General features: G+C 43.0%; 1 protein-coding gene across 2 annotated transcripts in view; it reads left to right on the top strand.

Annotated features, from left to right (window-relative positions):
• Tmem132d (transmembrane protein 132D) overlaps positions 1-22,749 on the top strand; it is a 651,137-nt gene that overhangs the window by 444,856 nt on the left and 183,532 nt on the right. For both annotated transcript variants that reach the window (XM_031338040.1, XM_031338041.1), the window contains exon 4: positions 13,903-14,086. In XM_031338040.1, the coding sequence (XP_031193900.1) occupies positions 13,903-14,086 (184 nt within the window). The remainder of the gene's footprint in view (positions 1-13,902; positions 14,087-22,749) is intronic.

Here is a 22,749-nt window from a genome sequence, read left to right as displayed (position 1 = left end):
CACATCATATCCTGAGGTCTGATGACCACTCAAAACAGTCGTGATGAAGGGACACTGTAGAGTGTCCAAATCTGGGTCCTTCCGAGTTCTAGTTTTATTTCCCTTACTGTTGCTATAATAAAAATGCCCCTACAGAAATCAAGTTAAAAGATGAAGGGTTTATTTCAACTTATAACTGCAGGTTGCAGCCCATCCTTGTGAGGAAGTCAAGGTACGAACTTCAAAAAGCTAGGCACATCACATCTTCAGTCAAGAGCAGAAAGTGATGCACACATGCTCACTTGATTGCTTACTAGTGCTCAGCTCCATTTCTCCACTCTTATACAGGTAAGAACCCCAAGCCTAGGGAATGGGGCTGCCCAGGGTGGGCTGGGTCTTCCCACATCGGTTAGCTTAATTAAGACACTTCCATAGGCCAACCCAGTGTCAACAGCTCCTCTTTGAGTCACCTTCCCAGTGATTCTAGGTTGTGTAAAGTTGATAATCAGATCTAATGATCACGGGAGTTAATTCTGGCACATCCTCGTTAGTGCCTTAAACAGGATTCAATACTGGGGACATTTAGTCCCAAAATCCATTCTATCAACCACCACAGTGGGCAAACACAAGCTGCAGATGTCAGAGACGGGCTGTGAGGCTGCAGAGAAGCAAGAGGGACTTATACCTGTTTCCTTCTGCTGCTGCTGCTGGAAATGAGTACATATAACTTGCTGGATGAGATAAAACAAACTAGCAAATCCCCAGCCCTTGTGGCTTCATGAGATTTTAGCAAATCACCCATCATATCCCAAACTGAAAAGGCGACGTTGACTTGAAGTTTATCTTTAATTATATTTAAATCACAGAGCCTAACTGAATGTATTGACATTTATACCAAGAAATTAATTGACATTCCATTAACCTCAACCAGCAAATTAATTCCTCAGTCTCGGACCTTAGGCACTAGAAGGCTGAAACACAATTATGTATTGATCATGGGCGGTGGCGTGACAGTCTCACGTGGAGACTTAAAGAAACAGAAACCTTTTTTTGTAGAAGGAATTACCTATATATGTATTTGAGTTAATTTTATTACAGGATAATAAAACATCAGACCCTGTGAGCTCTGCCATTTGTCATGTCACATAGGAGCTGAGAAACCCATTAGTAGATTTAGCACCGGTCATCACTATCAATTAATAACCCCCTTTTGAATTTTCATTTGAGCATAAGAGCTTTTTTAGTCCAGCAATTCAATTCTATGGCATGCTTAAAGAGATTGTGAATAGAGAATAATAATGTCTGCGGGTCTTTTATTTCAGTGTGGAACTCATACTGTAGATTGTATACCTGCCTTGGATATCAAATATACTTTGGCTATCAGATGCAGGCATATTCAGGCAAGGATACATGCATATGTGTTCCATGCATGTGTGTGTATGCACACATGCATGTGCATGTGTGTGACACATGTGTATGTGTGTGTTGCATGTGTGAGTGTGTGTGTATGAGAGAGAGAGAGAGAGAGAGAAAGAGAGAGAGAGAGAAAGAAAGAGAGAGAGATATGCATTTTGACTTACTGCTGAGGCTATCCCACAGCCATGTTGAGGCTTTCCCATTTCCAAGCACCAAGATACTTGCAAAGACACTTGAATCCCTCTTCACATCTGTCATCATTTGACCTGCCTGGTGACATTCTGCTTAAATGAAGTGTAAAAAAAAAAAAATCCTTCTTAGTTTATCTTCACTTTAAAAAAATGTTGTAGTGGAGTCTAAGAAGCACAGCATCACCAGACATGGTAATAGAAATGGTTCTAATTACAATTTCAGGGTGGGAAATCTTATACCGCATAAACTCATCAACTGCTAGAAGGCTGGCAAAGTCTTTACACCAAGTTAGTTCATCATATACCCTTCTTCAAACCCCCACAACCATGATCCAGAGATTCGGGAACTACTTGCATGTCAGAGCTTGCTGACATTTCTTGCCATACTCTGAGTCTGTACTTCTTACTCAACTTGCACCAAGGGCTCAAGTTTCATCACAGATGCTATGCTGGGCATCCAAGGTACCTGTTTATACAGACGAGATGTGATCTCGAACAGTCTGTAGCCCTGGCAAGGATACTAATGTGTCTGTGGCATACAGATTGGATTTCTTTCTTTCTTTTTTGGGGAGGAAAAAAAACTTGCAACAAAAAGAGATGTATAAAAATAAAATATCTCTCTATCTCCAAGCGAATATATTTAAGAAAATGTCACGAAGTGGAGATGAGAGATTTAGTGTTATTTTCTCCCCCTGCTTGTCTGCTGTAGCGATTCCAGCTCAAGAGTGGAAAATGCTTTCCCATTGGGAGTGGAGGGGGCTCCCCAGGGATGTCAAGGGCACTCACTGCTTTTAGACAGAATTGTGCCTTTTATAAACAGTCGATTTCCCATCCCCCTCTCTGCTGTCACTGCCCCCTCCCACTTTGGAACATGGGAAAGCTTCCTTGAACTGTGGATAACAGGTGAAGTACACCATAAAAGGTCATATTAAGTCGATCCAGGTAAAACAGAGGTGGAAATATAACTAAAATAGGAGCAAATTAGGGATTTGCCTTTTAATAAATGAAACTTAAAATCTGAGAGGTAAGGTTATTTCATCTCAAATACACTGATCTTATAATTAGAATGTCTGGCTTATTCTTAAAGACCAATGTGAACTTTGTGGGAGAGGTGCTCTCTGGCAAAGAAAACTCCTTCCCTTTAGAACCATTCTGAACAAGTAGCTGTGCCTCTGGGTAAACTTTTCTTGGGAAGGCACTAAAAAAAATCTATATACACCCCAGATAGCACACCCTAAAAAGACCACACTCAAGCCAGGCTGAAGTTTAATTGGAGTAACTCAGAGGAGCAAGGGCAGGGGATTACTTACTGGAACATGGGTGAGGGGTTACATACGAAAGCAAAGAGGAAGGGTTCCTCACAGAAGCATGTGTGAACAGTAAACTCACAGGAAGGAGTATGGTCAGCTTATGGACAGTCGCAGTTGGAAATTGAAGCTTGCCTGCCAGGAATAGCCGACTGCTTATGTAGTTTCTTATGAATGTGGGTCTACATGAGCCCTCCACTGCATAACCAAATGTCAATGGCCCAAAGCTTGTGTGGGTCTCCTGAAAGAAATGACAGAGGCTTCAAGAAGGCATGGACCATGTCCTACCCAGAGGACAGCATCCCAACACATACATCTTCATCACATTTCTCCCTGGACTTCTGCTTCGTATTTTGAGGTGATGACTTGGGTCGAAAGGGATCAAACGTGTCAAACTTCATGTTGGTTTTTACCTTTTGACTCTGCCATATCTCCATTTGTCAGTCATTTAGTGTATTGATCAAGTGATATAGGTAAGACCTCTTCTAGAGACTTGACCCTGTCCTATATCAAGGCTGGCTGTATCTTTGTCCATCCTGATTAACTGGGGTTTGCTGCTCCAGATGCAAGGGCAGGGCTTGAGATGTCAGATGTGTGAGGATGCTCCCACTTAAGAAGGATCTCTCACTCCATTTAACATTCTCATTTGGGCGGAGATTTTGTGGAATTCATAATTTATTTAAAATAATGCCTCTCCTCTTCCTCCTCTTCCTCCTCCTCTTCCCCCTCTTCCTCTTCCTTCTCCCCTGCCCCTCCCCTCCTCTTCTTCCTCCTTCTCCTCCACCATTCCCTCTCCTTTTCTCCTCCTCTTCCTCTATTCCACTTTCTCCTCCTCTTCCTCCCCTTTCCACTGCAACTCAGCATATTGCTCTATTTTAGTTGAGATCATTTTGTACTCAACCTAAACTTTTTAGAACCTAAAATAAGTAAATAAGCCTGGTATATGAATTCTTACCCTAATGGCAGCCTTTTATAATAGGGCCCGCCTATGCAAACTTCTTTCATTCCCTTTTACTTGTTATTCCAATCCAGAATAGCCTTGGGTCAACTCTTATGTACAAACTTCCTCATTATCAGCGGAGAGAAGTACTTGACTATTTCCCATTCTCATATTCTCCTTAGAGAAGTATCTATGTAATGAAGTAAATACCATTTTATTATTTTTAAAGGTTATTAATTCATCATTTTTTTCCACCTGATAAAGATCACGAATTGGCAAGCTTTGTAGACCAGGCATGTTTGATGCTACATAATATTTTTTTTTTTTTAATTAAGAACCTAGAGCTTAATTTTAGCTCAAAAATGGTGCATAAGCAAGCTTTAACTCACAGGTGACTAGCTAGCCATAGCTGCCTGCTGGGGGTTGGTTTTAAAGACTTGTGAGGCCTTCCTACCAACCACTCAGCTGCACCTCCTGACCCTGTCAGTCCTAGAATTCTTAAGGATTCCAACCATACCACAGAAGTTGGCTCAGCTGCCACTGCACTATCCTGCCCTGTTCTCTGCACACATATACACATAGGCCCTGGCTTATGCAGTCCCCTCTCTTTGAAGTGCTCTCTCTAGAAGTCTCCCTACCTATGCTTTATAGAGACCTCAGTCCAAGCTTGCCTTTCCCTTCGAGACTACCCTGGACTTCCCTGACAATGCGAGGTTCTTGAGAGTCTCTTCTTCCAGCAAGCCCTTCTGCTTTTCTTCCACTCTTACAGCTGTGGGATTCTGCTTGATAGGATAATGTTTTCCTCAATGTCCTCTTTCCACACAGGCTAAATTCCTCTGGATTCTGTTTCCAGGGTGAGCCTTTTGGGTATGTGGAGGATGTGCCAAGTGAAGGTAATTCTAATGAATACTTCTACTGTGTCCAATCATGAACTGGCACAGGCTGTATCTACATAGAGTTTGGGTACCAGTACAATCCCAGCTACTATAAGGCCACTACAAGATCATAGCCTTCAACGTATAACTCTAGAATCTAAGTCTCTATCACCTAGGACAACAATGAGCAAACAAAGAGAATTCCAGAAATAATATGTCAGTTGCTGACTGACTGACTGACTGACTGACTGACTGACTGGTGGTGGACTGAAAGGGACTTGAAGAAACATTCCCCATTGCGGCTAAAACAAGTAATTCTCTCTCTCTCTCTCTCTCTCTCTCTCTCTCTCTCTCTCTCTCTCTCTCTCTCTCTCTCTCTTTCTCTCTCCTTTTCTTCCCCAGAATGACTCTGGTCACCAGAGAGTTCATGAGAAGACAAATTTATAGTGACCAAAAAAGAAAGAAAAATCTCATTACAAAGTATATACATTAAAAGGGTTGTGTGTATTTTACTTCCTCATAAAAGGTCTTGTACTGAAAATGGTAATGAAGAAGCCAGAAAAAAAAAAGTACCAGTGATGGAAAACTTTAATAGCTTGATAATGTCTGAGGAGAAACAATTTGCTTGAGTAATATCCCCATTTTAATCTTGAGAATGAGGACATGAGAGGAGAGACAAGAAAGGAGGACGGTGGTCCTTCCCATGTGGGGAGACATCTGGTCTCTCCTGTCTGTGTCAGATGCAAACTTCCCAAATGCCACTACATGCAAGGACCACACTACCATGGAGAGTCCTTCTAAAGTGGAGCTGAGCCTGGAGAAAGACTCTGTACTTTCACCGGTTCCATGCTGCTCTTTGGGCAGAACATTCATTAATTGCCTTTGGTGTCTGCCCTAGTTTGTTTTCTATTGCTGTCATAAAACATGGCCCAAAAGCAATCTGGAGAGGAAAGTGTTTTCATTAGCCTACATCCCTGATCACAGTCAGTCACTGAGGAAAGATAGGGCAGGAATCTGGGGCCAGGAACTGAAGCAGAGGCCGTGGAGGAGTGCTTCTTACTGACTTGCTCCCCGTGGCTTACTCAGCCTGCTTTCTTACATGTGCACAGGGAATGACACCACCGACAGTGGGCTGCACCCTCTCACATTAGTCATCTATCAAGAAAATATACCACTGGCTGTCCACAGGCCAGTCTGCTGTGGGTATTTTCTCAGTTGAGGTTCTTTCTTCCTCAAGGTCCCCAGCTTGTGTCAAGTTGACAAAAACCTAGGACAGCATCTCTTTATTTTGAAAATTTCTTCATTTTCCATAGAAGAGCCAATAAATGGAAGATTTATTAGTATCCAAATTCCAGAAGAAATTGTTTATGATATCCATTGATGTCTTCAGAGAAAAGACCCAGTCCAAGACTCACAAAGTATAGCTGCCAGGAGAGGCCAAACGGGGCACTAGACTATAAGCATCACCACTTTGACTCCTCTAGAGGCAAGGACTAGGTCATCCAACTTCAGTCTCTGTTAAGCCATGAGGTCTGAATGAATAACCCCTCAAATGCTTTCCGATCTTTGCACTTATATGGGGTCTAAAATCTCCAAAATAATTAGACTAGTTACTTTTCTCATCCCCTACTTTATCATTGCTCACTGTCTCAGGTACTACAGTCCATCATGGAGAGGAAAGCATGGCTACTGTTCACATCTTGGCTAATCAAAACCCTGGGGCCAGACTTGAATATCACCACAAAGGTCAGTCCCTCACCTCTGAAGCTTCCACAGCTTCTCTGGGCAGTGCCCCCTGCTAAGAACCAATTGTTCAAACACATCCAAATCATAACAGGAACTATCCAAGGAAAGTCAGACACAGATCATTAGCGGTTGAAGCAGTTAAGAGTCCAGGGTTGAGGCATGGGGAGGTGAGTAGGGTTGTATATGGGGAATGTGGAGATTTGAAGGGATGAGGAAATCTGTACAGTCCTGTGAACCACTATTTCTAACCCAATAGCACCTGTCTTGCATTCAGTTGACCTTGTACAACATATTTGGAAGAGCCAGGGGTACTGGGAATACATCTCAAAGGGTTTCCTAAGGAAAGAGCCACTCATGTCCTAGACCAGCTCCCACCCCCTCCACCTCTGGCTTTACTTTTTGTTTTCTAAAAGTTCACCAATTTTTACTTTAGAGGACCATCTGGGAGAGCCTATGTTGGGAGTGAAATTTCACTCTCTGTCTCCCCCACCCACTCCACCATGCTACTGCAGCGCTCACACACACCCTGGAAGCCAGTCACCCATGTGGGTGGCTGCAGTGTAAAAGCTGGATCGCTAGAGTGCTTCTGGCCATACCGTAATATGGTGGTTTCTAATCATTAAAAGAGGAAAAAACAAATACAGGCATTATTAAGATGTGATGACTGGTGTTCTGATTAAATTGTCAGCTCAACACACCTAGACTCACCTGGGAGGAAGGGACATAAACTGAGGAATCGTTTTAATCAGATCGGGGTTTGGCCAGGACTGTAAGAAATTGTGTTGATTGATTATTGATATGGAATGGCCCAGTTCTCTATGGAGGCACCCTCCCTAAGCAAATGGTCCTGAACTATATACTAATGCTAGCTGAGCATAGTCACCGAGAGTAAGCCAGCAACAAGCATCTCTCCGTGGTCTCTGCTTTGATTCCTGTTTGAGTTCTCACAACTCAATAATAGACCTTGATCTTGAATCGTAAGCTAAAGCGACCCTTTGTTCCCTGTACTTGCCGGTTTTGTGTGTCAAACTTGACACAAGCTAGAGTCACCAGAGAGAAAGGAGCCTCACTTGAGGAAAATCTTCCATGAGATCCAGCTGTAAGGCATATTCTCAATTAGTTATCAGTAGAGGAGGACCTAACCTGCGGTGGTGACAGTGCCATCCCTGGATTGGTAGTTCTGAGATCTATAAGAAAGAAGTTTGAGCAAGCCACGGGAAGCAAGCCAGTAAGCAGCACCTCTCCATGGCCTCTGCATCAGCTCCTGCCTCTAGGTTCATGCCCAGTGTGACTTCCTGTCCCAACTTCCTTTGTTGATGAACAGCAATATGGAAGAGTAAGCCAAATAAGCCCTTTCCTCAACTAACTTGCTTTTTTGCCATGGTGTTTTGTCTTAGCAATAGAAATCCTGGCTAAGACGCTTCCCAAGTTGCGCTTGTTCAAAGTACTCCATGGGAACAACAGAAAGGAGACTGGAAGACTTAGCATCCTGAGTTCTCAGCTATTAATCTTGCTCCCACCCAAGAGTCGTTGCGTTTATGGTGTTTGATCTTTTCTGGTGCCACGCACGGTAAAGCATTCATAGCTAATGCTCCAGTTTTCATGCCTCTGCTTTCATTTACTGACACATCACAGGATGCAGAGAGTTGGAAGAGGACCCTAAAGGCAAAGTTGATTTCAAAGTATCTTTCTCTCGCTCTCTGTTGTGGCTCACAGAGTATACTTTGAAGGTCTATGACATAGCTTCAGTCATAAACTTGACACACCACACAAGAAGAAACCTCAGTTGAGGAATTGCTTCCATTAGATTGGCCTGTGGGCGAGTCTGTAGGGGCATTTTGTTGATTGGTAATTGATGTAGGAGGGAATCATCCCACTCAGTGTAGTACATCCCTCTGCTGGTGGTCCTAGGCCATAGAAGAAAGCTGACTGAGACAGCCATGAGGAGCAATCCAATAAGCAGCATTCATTCTTCAATGGCCTCTGCTTCCATCCCTGCCTCCAGATCCCTGTTCTGATTTCTCTCTGTGATGGACTGTTACCTGGAAGCCAAATAAAGTCTATACACTCCACATTGCTTTTAGATGGTGTTTTATCTCAGTAACTGTTTGGTTTCCAACAGAGACAGGGGACTGAGGTACATATTTTACATACCAAAGCATCCCTCAGTCCTTACCTGGTATACCTGCCCCCAACCCTGAACTCTTTCCAGCCCAAGGGCTCAGATGCCCTTCCCCAAAGCTCTTATCTGTATAATTCAGACATTTTGGTCTGGTCTCCTCTCTTCTCTTCTCCTCTCTTCTCTTCTTTTCTCCTTTTCTCTCCTCTTCTCTTCTCTTTTTATCTTCTCTCTCTGAACCTCTCATGCCCTTTCTCTTTTTCTGTGCTCACTGCACCCCCCAGTGGGAACTTCCCTAGCCTCAATCCTTGGGTCCACTGAAGCAGCCCACCAGAGAGCAGCTTCCCAATAAACTTGCCTTTAATATAATCTAATCTGACTTGCATTGGCTCATTTTACCAGCAGCAGGGAAATAACATCAATTTCAGAGAAGCATATGAGGACGGCTGGATTGTTGATAGTCCTTTCCTCCCTTCTCTTTGGAGTTTAATGGGTTGGATTGATTTGTACCTTCCTAGCTCACCTTTATCCAATCTGTTCCTCTCATGGGATGTTAGAGTTTCCTGTGTTCTCATGGGCAAATTGTCTTCTTCCTGTGTCTATAATATTCCCCTATTCATTGTCTACAGTACCTCCTGATCAACATCAATTTTTTCCAGCTTTTGCTTGTCTTGAAATGTTCGTATTTCTCCCTCAACTTCACAAGACATTTCTGGACTAGCAACTTAGTTAGGGGTGATTTGCTTTAGCAATTGAAATAGATGGGTGCATGCTTCCCTGGCTTTTGGGGCTGATGCTGAGACATCTGGTGTTATTCTGACGTCCTTATCTTTGTATGAAAGTTGGGATTTGTCCACTACAGCTTTCCATGTTGTCGTTCGGGTTTTTATATTGACTGTGATGTGTCATGGTTATAGAGGGGGTTAGCTCATCAGATCTGTTTAGCTTCCAAACATCTCCTGTGTTTATATATCCACCTCGTCCTCAATGTCCGGGCAACTTGCAGCTATAATTTCATCACATCAATTGTCTAAGCCCTTTGGATTTTATCCCAGGGGCCTTGTCTACCATGGGCATCATTTCTGCTCATTTTTCATATATATCTTTCTATGCACTGTCTCAGCCTTGGCCACCATTCCTGAAATCCTCGATTCTTCTGACCAGGCTTGTCTGTTTATAATTTCCATTGACATTTTTTTTAATTTAGTCTTATTGGATGATTCTTTCATTACCAGATTTTTTATTCTATTACAGTGTGTCAATTTTTTTTTCAGACAGCGTGTCAATTTACATGCTTCCCATGATTTATGTGACTTATTCCTGTGTGTTCAAATGCACACTAAGGTACTGTGCCTTTTTTCCACTGTGATCACTTCTCTGGCTCCTGACTGGATTTCCTTACTTCATTCCACTGCTCATTGGAGTCTTCTGTTGGCCCTTAATTTGTTTTCATTTGTTTTTAAGGCAAGACTCTGTAATCTTTTTTTCTGGAATATCAACTATTTTCTTATCTTTGCTTTCTGGTGTTGAGACCATCAGCTTGTGAGATGAGGTTGTGCTTTGCCAGCTCCTGACTTCTGTTTGCTTTGAATATTTTACTCAGTTGTTTGGATGAGTCCTTTTGGATATAGTTTACCCCTTTGGCTGGTTGCATTTTTTTCTTTGTTTTATTTTATTTTAATGTTTTCCAATGCTGGGGACTGAACCCAGGGCCTTGCCTTTCTAGGTGAGGGCTCTGCCACTGAGCCACTGTCCTGTTTCTTCCTGTTTTCTTTTATGAGTCTCCTGATGGGTTGCCATGTCTTTCTGTGGATGTTGGTTGGAGATGAAGTGAACTGCACCCACACAGGTCTGAGTAATAATAACAACATGGGAAGATGCTGTGACCTCCACCTGTATCCTCACAGTGGACCTCATCCTTCCTGATGCTGTGACCCTTTAACATAGTTCCTCATGCTGTGGTGACCTCCAACCATAAAGTCATTTTCATTGCTACATCATAACTATAATTTTGCTTCTGTTATGAATCATAATGTAAGTATTTTTAAGAGACAGAAGTTTTCCAATAGAGTCTTGATCCACAGGTTGATGACCACTGCTTTAGAAGGCTCACATACAGTATCACCAGAGTTCCTGTTGCAAAAAAAAAAAAAAAAATACCAAAACCTCTTAGTTTAAAGTGGTTTTTAGAGCTAATGATCTTGATATTTAAGTAGGGAAGTAAGAAAGGAATAGGTAAGGGGAAAAACTGAGTTATAGTCAGGATGAGAGAAGAGGGTGTGTCCCTTTAATCACAGCACTTGGGATGCAGAGGCAGGCAGATTTCTGAGTTTGAGGCCAGCCTGGTCTACAAAGTGAGTTCCGGATAGCAAGGGCTATACAGAGAAGCTCTGCCTCAAAAAACCAGAGAGAGAAAGAGATGGAGAGAGGGAGAAAGGGGGGAAAGAGAGCAAGAGAGAGAGAGAGAGAAAGAGAGAGAGAGAATTGATACATGATGAGCAGTAGAAGACTATTATGTATTGGATGTAGAGGAAGAAAAGGAAACAACGCAGGCTTTTCTGGTGAGGCACAAGTTAAAACATGATGACAAACCAAAAGACAGAAGTAGAAACTTTATAAACTTAATAAAAATATTAAAAATTTAATTCTAATTGAAATAATAAGATCTGGAGAGAGGGCTCAATGGATAAAGTAATAACTGCCAAGCCTTAAAACCTGATTCCTGGCCCCAAGGCTTATGGAATGGAAGGAAAGAGCCAACACCTGTACTTTCTCTGACAGACACATGTATGTGGTGGAGCGCGCACACGCCACACACACACACACACACACACATACCACACACATAAATGCACACTTCCATACACGCATACATGCACATACTCACACTCATGCAAGCACATGCATAAATGCACACACTTATACACACACAGTCATACATATACACATACACATACACACACACAACCCACACCACACCACACCCACAAATAAATGTAACCCCCCAAATAAATATTTAAACAAAAATAAAATTAAAAACAATAAAAATTAAAAATGAATAATAAAATTATGTGGCTTGGTGGCACATACCTTCATTCTCAATATTTACAAGGCAATGGCACGTGGATCTCTGAGTTTGAGACCAGCCTGGTCTACATGAAGAGTTCCAGTCTGGCCAGGTCTACACAGTAGGGTCCTGTCTTTAAAGAAATAAAACATAGAGCTGGGCAGTGGTGGTGCACGCCTTTAATCCCAGCACTTGGGAGGCAGAGGCAGGAGGATTTCTGAGTTCGAGGTCAGCCTGGTCTACAAAGTGAGTTCCAGGACAGCCAGGGCTACACAGAGAAACCCTGTCTCGAAAAACCAGAAAAAAAAAACAAAACAAAAGAAATAAAACATAACAGAAGGTAGTGTGCCTTCCATCTGTATCTTTCTGCTTGGGCGGCATGCCTTGTGTGCCTTCTGCTATTCATAGGGCAAGGCTGCTGGTGTCAGGCATTCGAATTAAGTCAAAGACTACTGCCAGCCAGAATTTCCTCTCTGATTTCCTCAGGTTGTGAATTACACCCCATCTCTGCTGCTTTGGCGGTGATTCAGACCGTGCAGGGCTCTCTGTACTTGAGGCTCAGAGGGCACGTAGAGGCTCACTGTGTTTTCCCTTTCCAGTCTATCACATTAACTGTAGCACATCCCATGCTACAGCTTCCCCCACAAACTTCCCATTCTCCGGTAAGACTTCACTTAGTGATGGGGGTGGATGTTAGGGAAGGTGGAGAGTGTTGAGAGGAAACTACCAAATCACCCCTCTGCTGATGTCACCTCTGTGTTCGCTGGTAAGCATCAACTGTGCCCATCAGGACCCTGCCCTGGGTTTGGCTTATACTTCCACCAACCCTGGTCCCTTTCCTGTCCAGGCAATGGTGGGAGTGGCCTGTACACTTCAGATCTCCCTGGTTCAGATGCCTCAGTCTACTGGGCTTTGGCCATCTCCCACTGAGACATTGAATTCAGCTTCTGATTTGGGCTTCCAGCATCCAAACTGTCGGGCTCTAGTGACATAGTATCCAGTGTCCTTGAATTGACTCTGAACAGGACCCAGGCCAGCAATAGCACTGTGACATGCAAGGGTGTGTGTGTGTGCCTATGTATGCCTGTGTGTGTGCCTATGTATGCCTGTGTGTGTGCCTATGTGTGTGCGTGTGTGTGCCTATGTATGCCTGTGTGTGTGTGTGTGCCTATGTATGCCTGTGTGAGTGTATGTGTGTGTGTGTTGGGGGTGCCATCTTCCTTCCTTGTTTCTGTTCTCTGTGTTTCTTCCTCTTGTCTCTGTGTTAGTGGCATTTATCTTGGCTTCTGTCCATCCAATCTCATGATCTCTAATTACCCGTCTTAACCTTGTTTTGTTCTCAGTGTCTCTCCCTGAGCTTTCCCGGTGAGAGATTGCATGTTGGATGGTGTCATTGACGTGTTTCCATAAGCCAGTCCTCTATGAAAAAGCACAGCTGATAATAATAAATGACAGTGTTCAAAGACACGTCGGTGAAGATGTAAAACTTGGGTCGCGAGAGACATGTCTGCTCACTAACGATGCCTTAAGAGCCCCTCTCAGCCAACCCATCCGAGTTCTCACCTCCACTTCTTTCATCTCATCCCCAAGAAAGGCTGACATGAAACCACTTTCTTTCTCACTTGTCACACAGAAGAGCAGACACTGTAGTGAAAAGAAACTCTGAAGAGACAGAACTAGCCAGTTAATGAGAGGAGCTAAGGGCTGATAAAATAGTTCTGGTCATCTACCCGGCATCCATTTCCAGAGGCATGCCTATGGGAACTGAGATGTCTAGCAACTAGCATCTGTCACCACTACGTCTGTCTTCAGATGATATCTGATGAATTCTCTATGTTTATCAGCAGTGGGCTGACCCCTGTATCCCTGTAGTGCTGCCTTACCATCCATGGAACATAAGGCCACAGCATCCTTAAAATTCTGTGCATCTGATTGAATGGGCTGTGGCTTTGAAACCAACATAGCCCAGTAGAGATGTTTCTGGAAATCAGGAAAGAGCTGTTCTTAGTGGGACATGGGTTAGTGAGTGTTTGGAGAGTGCAGTCCTAGGAAAGCTGGATAGCTCATAAGAAGGGGCTACCTTTAAGTGATGATGTCAGAGTCCTGGCAAGGGCTGGTAAGCTTGTGGATGGTGCCTGGTCCTTAAATTGTTCAAGGCTTGGGACACACAAGCACGGGTGCTGGTGAAAATCCACTCTGGCATGAAAGAGTTCTGCACCTCAATTGCTCACCTCTGTTTTTCTCTTTCTTCCTACTCCACAGTGTGGATGATGCCTCCTATGAAGTCATGAAGATTGATATTGAGATCGAAGCACCCAGTGACCCACCTACCACACAGCTAGTCACGTGGCAGGTTGAATACCCAGGAGAGATCACCTCTGACCTGGGAGTGTCCAAGATCTATGTGAGCCAAAAAGACTTGATTGGAGTCATCCCGCTAGCCATGGTAAGAGAGCACTTCTGGAACTGGGAATGGGTAGTCTCTGTGCTGTCATCCGAGCTTAGGGGTCAAGGATGTCAATCAGCAAGCACCAAAATGAGGACAAAAATGGGATTATGATGCCCATTGTCAATAGCCACCTATATATGTTCTAAGTAATATTCTTTAAATTGCATTTATAAAATGTAGTCCAGGTAGTAGTTATGAACCCATCTTTAAATGAATATTATGGGTGATGGGTTGAACACACATGGAATAATGTAAATTACTTAAGGATTTCAAACATATGCAATTGTGCAGAGGGCTGTGTTTAAGTGTTTTTGCATTCATACTGAGGTTCTAGGAAGGCTAGACTCTTTATTCATTAACATCTTGGTGGCTTGACACTTCCATAAGGAACAAAGTGAACAGGTTTTGAAAGGTGATGGAGTATTCCCTGCAAGAGTCCCTGCCTCCACAAGAGAAGAACAGGGGTCAGGGACATGTTCATCTTGGTGCTGAGGGTCTTCTGTCCTCCACTGACACTAGCCACCTTTCTGTAATGCAGGAAAACACAACTCAATTCTTCTCCCCATTTATGTGCCATTATGCCCTAGTTTGCTTCCTTCTGTTGTAATGAACACCAGAACCAACTTGAACCACCAGAAGACAACATGGGGAGGAATGGGTTTATTTTAATTACAGCTTATGGTCGATCACTTAGGGATTCAGGGCAGGAACTCAAGGCAGGAAGTGAAGCAGAGACCATGAAGGAACACTGCTCACTCACTTGCTCCTCATGGCTTGCTCAGCCTGCTTTATTATATTATTTAGGGCTACCTGCCCAGGGATGGCCCCACCCATGATGGCCTATACTCTCCCATATCAGTCATCAATCAAGAAAATGCCTCTCAGATATTGGCTAAGATTTTTCAAAACCTACTTTAATAAGTGTTCTTAAACACTTCAACCTCCTTTCTAGCCCACTGACCAAAGGTAGGGGAGAAAGATTGTTAACAGGACAGAGGATGTGGACGTGTTTAGAAGTTATTCTTTGGGGCAATTCCAATCTTTGTTGTCCAGTCTAGAACATCAAACACGAATCAGTCCAGTTCAGTTGGCAGACACCAAACATGTATGTATAGCAGTGACTCAATCCAGAAGGAATGTGAAGCTCTGCCAAATTGGCATGAGTCCATGGGAGCAGCAAGAATCAGCCGTAATACCATGAGAAGTTCTTTGGTGAGTTACTCTCTACAAAGTAATGATAAGCAAAGATCAATGAAGACCAGCAAAGCATAGCAAGGCAAACCAATGCAAGAGCATCTGTTGGGTTCTACTTATATTCTTTCTAAACGTCACATGCTCTCTCAAGTGTCAGCCCCAGCTAAACATCCTCTCCCATGTCTACTTCAGCAAAAACATCTTCTCCCAGCTTCTAGAAAAACATTAAATGACACAACCAAGTCTCCAAACAAACCAGAAATTTCCACTTTACTCAGACATGCCCACAGGCCAATCTGATGTATGCATTTCTCAGCAGAGATTCCTTCTTCTCATAGAATCTAGCTTGAATAAAGTTGACAAAAAACAAAACTAAACTAAATTAAACTAAACTAACCAGTACATCATACAAACACACATTTATGTGGTCCTTGAGTACTTCTTCTTTGGAGGGTAGATGAAAATCACAGCCAGTAGTTGGTTGTGAGAATAAAATAATCACTGGTCCTGAGGCTGGAGCTCACGGTGGAGTACTTGCCTGGCATATGCTAGGACTGGCTTCAATCCCTAACCCAGCAAAACTCAAGCTCAATTAAATAAATAAGTCATTCATGGGTCCTTACAAATTTCAGCCTCTTGCAGACATATACTAAGCACTATCTACTATTACGATTATTTTGTAACTGACGCAAGATATAGAGGACTTTTCTCAGCCAGGCTGTAAGTTCTTAAGGAAACGGCTTATTCACAGCCCTGTACTTCTCAATCTGAAAAGCCAGGTTGCAGGCAGCCATCATTGATTCTCGAACTAACTAGATTACATGAACTTGATTCAAATACCGTGGGTCTGATGAGTGAGTCCCCAGCAATCTCTCTAAGAGGCCATGTCTGGGTTCAAGAGTGAGTTCTGAGCTCTGACTCCCCACTGTCTCATATCTGGGGCATTTTGCTGTCCACGCTTGTTAGTTGCTAAATTAATACTTTGCTTGGGAGTGTTACCGTTATAAAATGGCTTCCTGTCTGCTAATTTGTATGTTCACTGAGGGATATCTGGTGGTGAAACAGATCTCTGGATGAGGTTTGAAGTTAGACGCATGCGTGCCAGAATGCAGCTAGAAGAGTTAGGAGTCTGATGCTGTGCGAAACCACTGAAGGAAGGACCGTGGGGAGTTGCATGGGCTTACTTGTTTCTTTGGAAGCATTTTGGATACACGTATAGAAATAATTGTGGGGCAAGGGGAAACAGAAGAGTAGAGTCCGTTCCCTGCTCTACAAAAGACCTTGTCCCACTTGTCTTCTGGGCTTGGTGTCTGCTCTATTTACTCTCTTTGTGTGCCCAGCATAGAGCTTGTCTGGTAGCTCAGTGGCTTGGGTGTTCCATCCAGTGGCTGAATGTCCATGAACATAATATTTTATCCCTGTGACCCCAAATTAATAACAGTCATGTTGGAGCTGGAGAGATGGCTCAGCCATTAACAGTGCATACCACTCCTACAGAGACCTGGAGTTCAGTTCCCAGTACCCACCAGGGTCTCAGCTGTCTTTAATTCTATAAAACTCATGTCTACCTTGCATCCAGAAGACCGAGGGACAGGGTTGGTTGAGACCTTTTACTGAGTGTAACACTTTGTCTCCATCTTCTAAGTCAAGAACTCGCCCATGTGGCAAGGGAAGCTAAGGAGTGTGAAGTTCCTTCCCCGAAGATACCTGCCTGGGCAGGTGGACAGAACAGTGAAGGGTAAAAGGAATGCCTACGGCTGCTCCTTACCTGATCACACAGGTGGGATGGCCCAGTGGAAGAAAAGCAGACAGCTGAGACACATGCTCCTGATAGGTGCTCAGACATTATTCTGCATTAGAAAATAGGAGTGGAAGAGAGTCAGCAATAAACCATGTGTTTAAAAAAATCCCTAACATGATTCTACAACACTCAAATGATGTTTTGTATTATAAAATACATAATGGCTTGTATTTTGATATAGAAATCTTTGCACGTATCTCTCATTGATCCCTTGAGGTAAACTTTTAGAAATAAATTTTAATTCAAGGATGTGAGTCAGAGGATATGTAATTTTGTAATACATTTTTGTAATGTCTATAGACTTGCCTTCGGGAAGTTTTAACTAATTTACAATTCTACCTGCTGTGTGTAAAGATACCCATTTCCCTGCAACTTTGCCAACAGAGAATATTAATTTTTTAAAAAGTAGACAATTTATTAAGCAAATATCTTATCTCAGTGTTTCCTTAATGTGTCCTACTTGGGTAACATTTTTATTTCATAATTAAATATTTGTCCTTTGCCCATTTCATTGTCCTACAGAAAATTCAACTTCTTATTTTTTTCTAAAGCTAAATAGTTGTACAAAGTGGGGAAATCACATTTTAAGTATAGGGCTTGCTGGCATTAGCTATTCCTACATTCAAGCTTAACAGACACTGAGTACAATTCCTCTTTCTCCTTTTGTGTTTTCATCTATCCATCTTTTGGTTGATGTGTCACATGGATTCTTCCCCAGTTGCTCTTTGCCTCCTAATTTCACACATTAGGGGGTGGTGCAGAGGATTTTGCATATATATATTGGGATGTAACCCAGGAGTCTTGTATGTGCTAGGCAAGTACTCAGTGTTTGAGCCATGCCCCCAGCCCCTCACTGGGGGATTCTAGGCAGGGGCTCTACCACTGAGCCACGCCCCTAGCCCCTCACTGGGAGATTCTAGGCAGGGGCTCTACCACTGAGCCACACCCCCAGCCCCTCACTGGGGGATTCTAGGCAGGGGCTCTACCACTGAGCCACACCCTTAGATCCCTCACTGGAGGATTTTAGGCAGGTGTTCTACCACTGAGCCATGCCTCCAGCCCCTCACTGGGGGGTTCAAGGCAGATGCTCTAAAGCTGAGCTATGCTCCAAGCCCTTGTTTAATTTTAATGTGGCCAACTCTATCGATCTTTTCCATAATTGAAATCTTTCATCTTCTCCTGATGAATTCTAAGAGGAAAATACACACCTGCTTTATTTGTTCTTATAGAGCCCATGAATAACACAATGCCCAACACAGCACATCCAGAAAAGGAGAGAAAAAAAAACATAAAACAAGATGGTGTTGAATGCAGGTGCTACTGTGACAGCATGAAAGCTGAGAGTCTATATATACAGCAAAGGTCACACCCCTATCTAGAGATCCATGTAGGGCAAAGGTCACACTCCTGCTTCTAAGTGGCTCTGTAATTTCACCTCCAGTAAATCTTTAAGCTGAAACAAAGTCTCCCATATGTCCAGGACTTTGAAAGCACTCTCTTAATCCAATCGTGAATTTCTACGAGTCTAATGTTCAAAAACGTCATGCTTTGGCTGTATTGAAGGTGAAGTGCTCCTCCCTCCTTAGGGAGGGAAATTCTTAGAGAAAAGCTCATTAAACACACATCTTTGTGTTAAGTGTCTGGTGACCACACAGCAGGGGCTGGTATGAGACGTGCTGTTTACATGTCTCAGAAGAGCTGGGAGGCCCCTGCATGACACACAGCTGCAGGGTAGCGGCGACTTCTCATCATTGTCCCCTGAGCTTTGGATGAAACTAAATATGAGCTTATTCCAGGCCTCAGCAACAGAGACACTTGCATGCATTTCCGTGCTAGAGGTGCCATGGCAATGAGTCCTTAAAAACTCGTTAATAGGTGCTCTTCAAAATTCAAAGCACTCTCATTTCCACTCATTTCGGAGAGGCCATTTTGAGGGATGACATTGTGGGTGATGCTCTCAGCTTGGAACAAGGATAATTTGGGAAAAACAAGTATCCAGCATCTATTTCCTAATTGGGTTCCTGTTTCACTTCTGTGTAAGCTCTACCTCTGAAGTTTTAATACTGAGCGTTATTGATCTGGGGCTTGAGATATAACTCAAGTTAAATCAGAACAGATAGTCTATCACCCTTGACAATAATCATAAAAGGGCTGTAAGTTTGGTATGATGATGTCTCATGGTAGTTGCAGTGACATGAAGGTACAGATGTGACCACCAACCTTGGAGGTCCAGGGAGAAAGGGTGTTTCAGAGTTTATGGACTTTGTGGAGTTTCAGAGGGAGGAATCAAGAGGGACAGCTATCCTCTCTTTGTGAGGCACAGCTTGGCAATAGGTTCTGACTTTCCCCAATATGATACCTGCATGAGTCCTTGTTTCACAGCCCACTTGCTATGCCACCTGCCACGCCACCTGCTATGCCACCTGCCATCCACCCGTCATGCCACCTGCCATGCCACCTGTCATACCACCTGCCATGCCACCTGTCATGTCACCTCATTGCAAGGGTCTTTCTTGATGTTTACACTCTAGAGAATCTCAGTGGATGCTGACAATTTCTTGAGACTGAAGAGCGGCAAGGGAGCCCTGGCTTCTGCTGGTCAGATTCCATAGTCAGCAGCAGGCAAACCTGAGTTGCTTTAGGAGGACCTAAGCATCACTTTGATGGAGCTCCCTGGTCCTCTGTCCTTTAATTCTAGCTCTTAAAAACTTGCCTAAACATGCTGTTTGCATTTCTTGGAAGACCTGGGGGGCTCCTCCATGGCACATAGCTCCAGAGTGGTCCATGGCTTCTGGTACACTGTATATCACATCAAAATGCCTTTTTCTCATCAGAAGGATGAAAGAACAGCAAGTTTCACAAAGCAGATGAGTAGGCACCAAAGACCTCTATCCAGCTGGACTGTATATGAACTTGGCTGAAGGATAAATACTAAGGGTTTTTAAAGATATATAGATAGACTCTATCTATCTATCTATCTATCTATCTATCTATCTATCTATCTATCTTATGTATAACTATTTTATATAGTTTCATCTATTTATAATATATAAATATTTGTACAAGTAAATATGCATAATAATATATAATATATTAACATAATATTGTATTAATGATATATCATAGTGTATATCTAATATAGTATAATATATTTACATATACAATATCTCTAATATAATATAATATTTACATATACAATTTAATATGTTAATATATTTTTAATTATATTTTTATATGTTTATAATATATTTATGTTAATATATTTTTATATTATATGTAATAACATGTATGAATATGTATCTATGTATGTGTGTACATGTATATATGTGTATGCATGTACAGAGGCACAGTAACCACAGAGGCCATCAGAGGGCATCTAATCCCCTGGGACAGAGGGTTATGAACTTCCATGTGGGTACTGGTAACTGAATCCAGGTCCTCTGGAAGAGCAGCCAGTGCTCCTAACTGCTGAGCTGTCCCTCTAACCTCCAGAATGTTGAGTTTTTTGTTTGTTTGTTTGTTTATTTGTTTGTTTTTTGGGTTTTTTCCTCATATGGATGATTCTTGAGTGATGAGAGAGTCACCATCTTCTCTAACACATGTACTAACGCATGTATCCTTAACGTGCTCCAAAATTCCCATCTATGGAGCAAGTGAACAAAACCTCCTCGTGCTTTCAGGACCATGACATTTTAAATGATAAACTTTTCAGGAAATGCATTTTTAAAAATTTCACTCAATCTAGTACATTTTTGTCCTTAAGTGAAGCAAATGTTACATTGACTGACCTTTTCTTGACCATCAGAATCCACAGAAAGTGACTGTCTAGTACAGTAGCTCTCAACCTCTGGGTCACAACCCCTTTGAGGGTTGAACAACTCTTTCTAAAGCATTCCTTAAGACCATCGGAAAACACAGGTCTTTATAATATAACTCGTAACAGTAGCAAAATTACAGTTATGAAGTAGCAATGAAAAGAATTTTATGGTGGGGGGTAGTCACCACAACATGAGGAACTATATAAAAAGCTGCAGCATTCGGAAAGGAAGGTTGAGAACCACTGTCTTTGGTTTCTGTCTCCTTCCTCCCAGGACTCCCATGGCCTTCAGTCCAGGGTCTTCTCTTATCTCTATACTCAATAGAAAACACAACGCCCATCCACATAGATAGCCAAAAGGCATGTGTAAAGCAAGTCCCATGGCCCGTCATGTAAGTGCATCTGTGGACAATCTGTAGACAAACACAGTCATCGTTTGGAGCTCAGTCATCAGCTCTCAGGAGTTTCAAAAGTAGCCCAGGTAGCAAGCCATAGCTATGCCCTGCTGAGATCAGTACTTGGGGAGAACCCTAGAAGCTTCCCCCTCCCCCTATCCCCCAGCTCTAATAATGAGAATTCCTTTCATTCAGGGCATAAAAGCAGGTTCTGGGCTCCTTCTGTTTGGCTTTCTGTGGTTATTCTTTTCCCGTGTCAGCCTGTTAATTAACACGCCAGCGCCCCTCCGTTGTTTCACTCTGACTATTTGAAAATCCAGTCACCAGGCAGAGCATGCCGCCACGTTCATTTTCATTCTTCTGCCACCAAGTGCAAATTAAGATGCCGCCGTGGCCCTCAAGGAAACTGGCTGCTCCGAGGCGCCTTATTTCTTTTTATGTGTGCTGCATGACCGCTGTTCCCCCAAACAGGACTGGATAATTAGAGCCAGCACTTAACTGCTGCTTGGGTACTAGGTGAGGCCTTACATTCTCTGGAACATACTTTAACTTGTGGGATTTCCTTTATGGCGCAGAGCTTCGGGCACTGTTCTTCCCCACATTTCCCACATGGAAGGGGATATATTTCCCAAGATCACTATGAACAGTGAGCTTATCAACACCTCCCCTTGAACTAATAAACACCCTCTTTTTATACAGATCAACATTCTCCCTGCTACAACCAACATCTTCCCCTTGTATAAATCAATACCCCTTTGCATTGATCAATCCCCATCCCTGCATTTATTAGTAACCTCCCCTTTTGCTGGTCAACATCCCAATGCATTGATGAACACTTTCTTGCACAAACCAACACTTGCTTCTTGCACCTCTAGGGGAAATGCAGACTCTATGGACCTCTATAGAGCCTGCAAATCTGGCCTCAAGATATACAATGAAGGCACAAAGCCAAGTTAGATGCTAGATGGATAGAATCCAGAGTCCAGCCTCATGACCAGGCCACTATGCTTCACCCATAGTGAGAACAGAGGGGAAGGTATAGATCAGTGTAAGAAAGGGGTGTTAGGGGTGGGAAAAAAGAAACGGGTGTTCATTAGTGCAAGGAGGAATGTTAATCAGTATAAGCGAAAAGTGTTGATAGATGGGGGGGGTGGTGGTATCAGTCAGTACAAGGGATGTTGGTTGGTGCCCAAAAGGTCTCTATGGGTATAGGGAGAGGCAATGATAAATGCAAGGGACAAGTGTTGATTCGTGCAAGAGGGTGTTGTTCAGTTTAGTATGGTGTTGACCAGCACAAGCAGAGATGATTTGTAGATGCAGGATGGGTATTGATCAGTACAAGGGGGTGTTGTTTTGGACAACGGGAAGATGTTGTTTGCAGCAGGGGGGGCTGTTGATCTGTAAAAAGGGAGGATGTTGATTTGTTCAAGGGGATATTGGTAAGTGCACGGCT

Source organism: Mastomys coucha, unplaced genomic scaffold (assembly GCF_008632895.1).
Source record: "Mastomys coucha isolate ucsf_1 unplaced genomic scaffold, UCSF_Mcou_1 pScaffold22, whole genome shotgun sequence".
In the NCBI taxonomy this organism is placed as follows: domain Eukaryota; kingdom Metazoa; phylum Chordata; class Mammalia; order Rodentia; family Muridae; genus Mastomys; species Mastomys coucha.
This window is presented reverse-complemented; position numbering and strand designations above follow the sequence as displayed.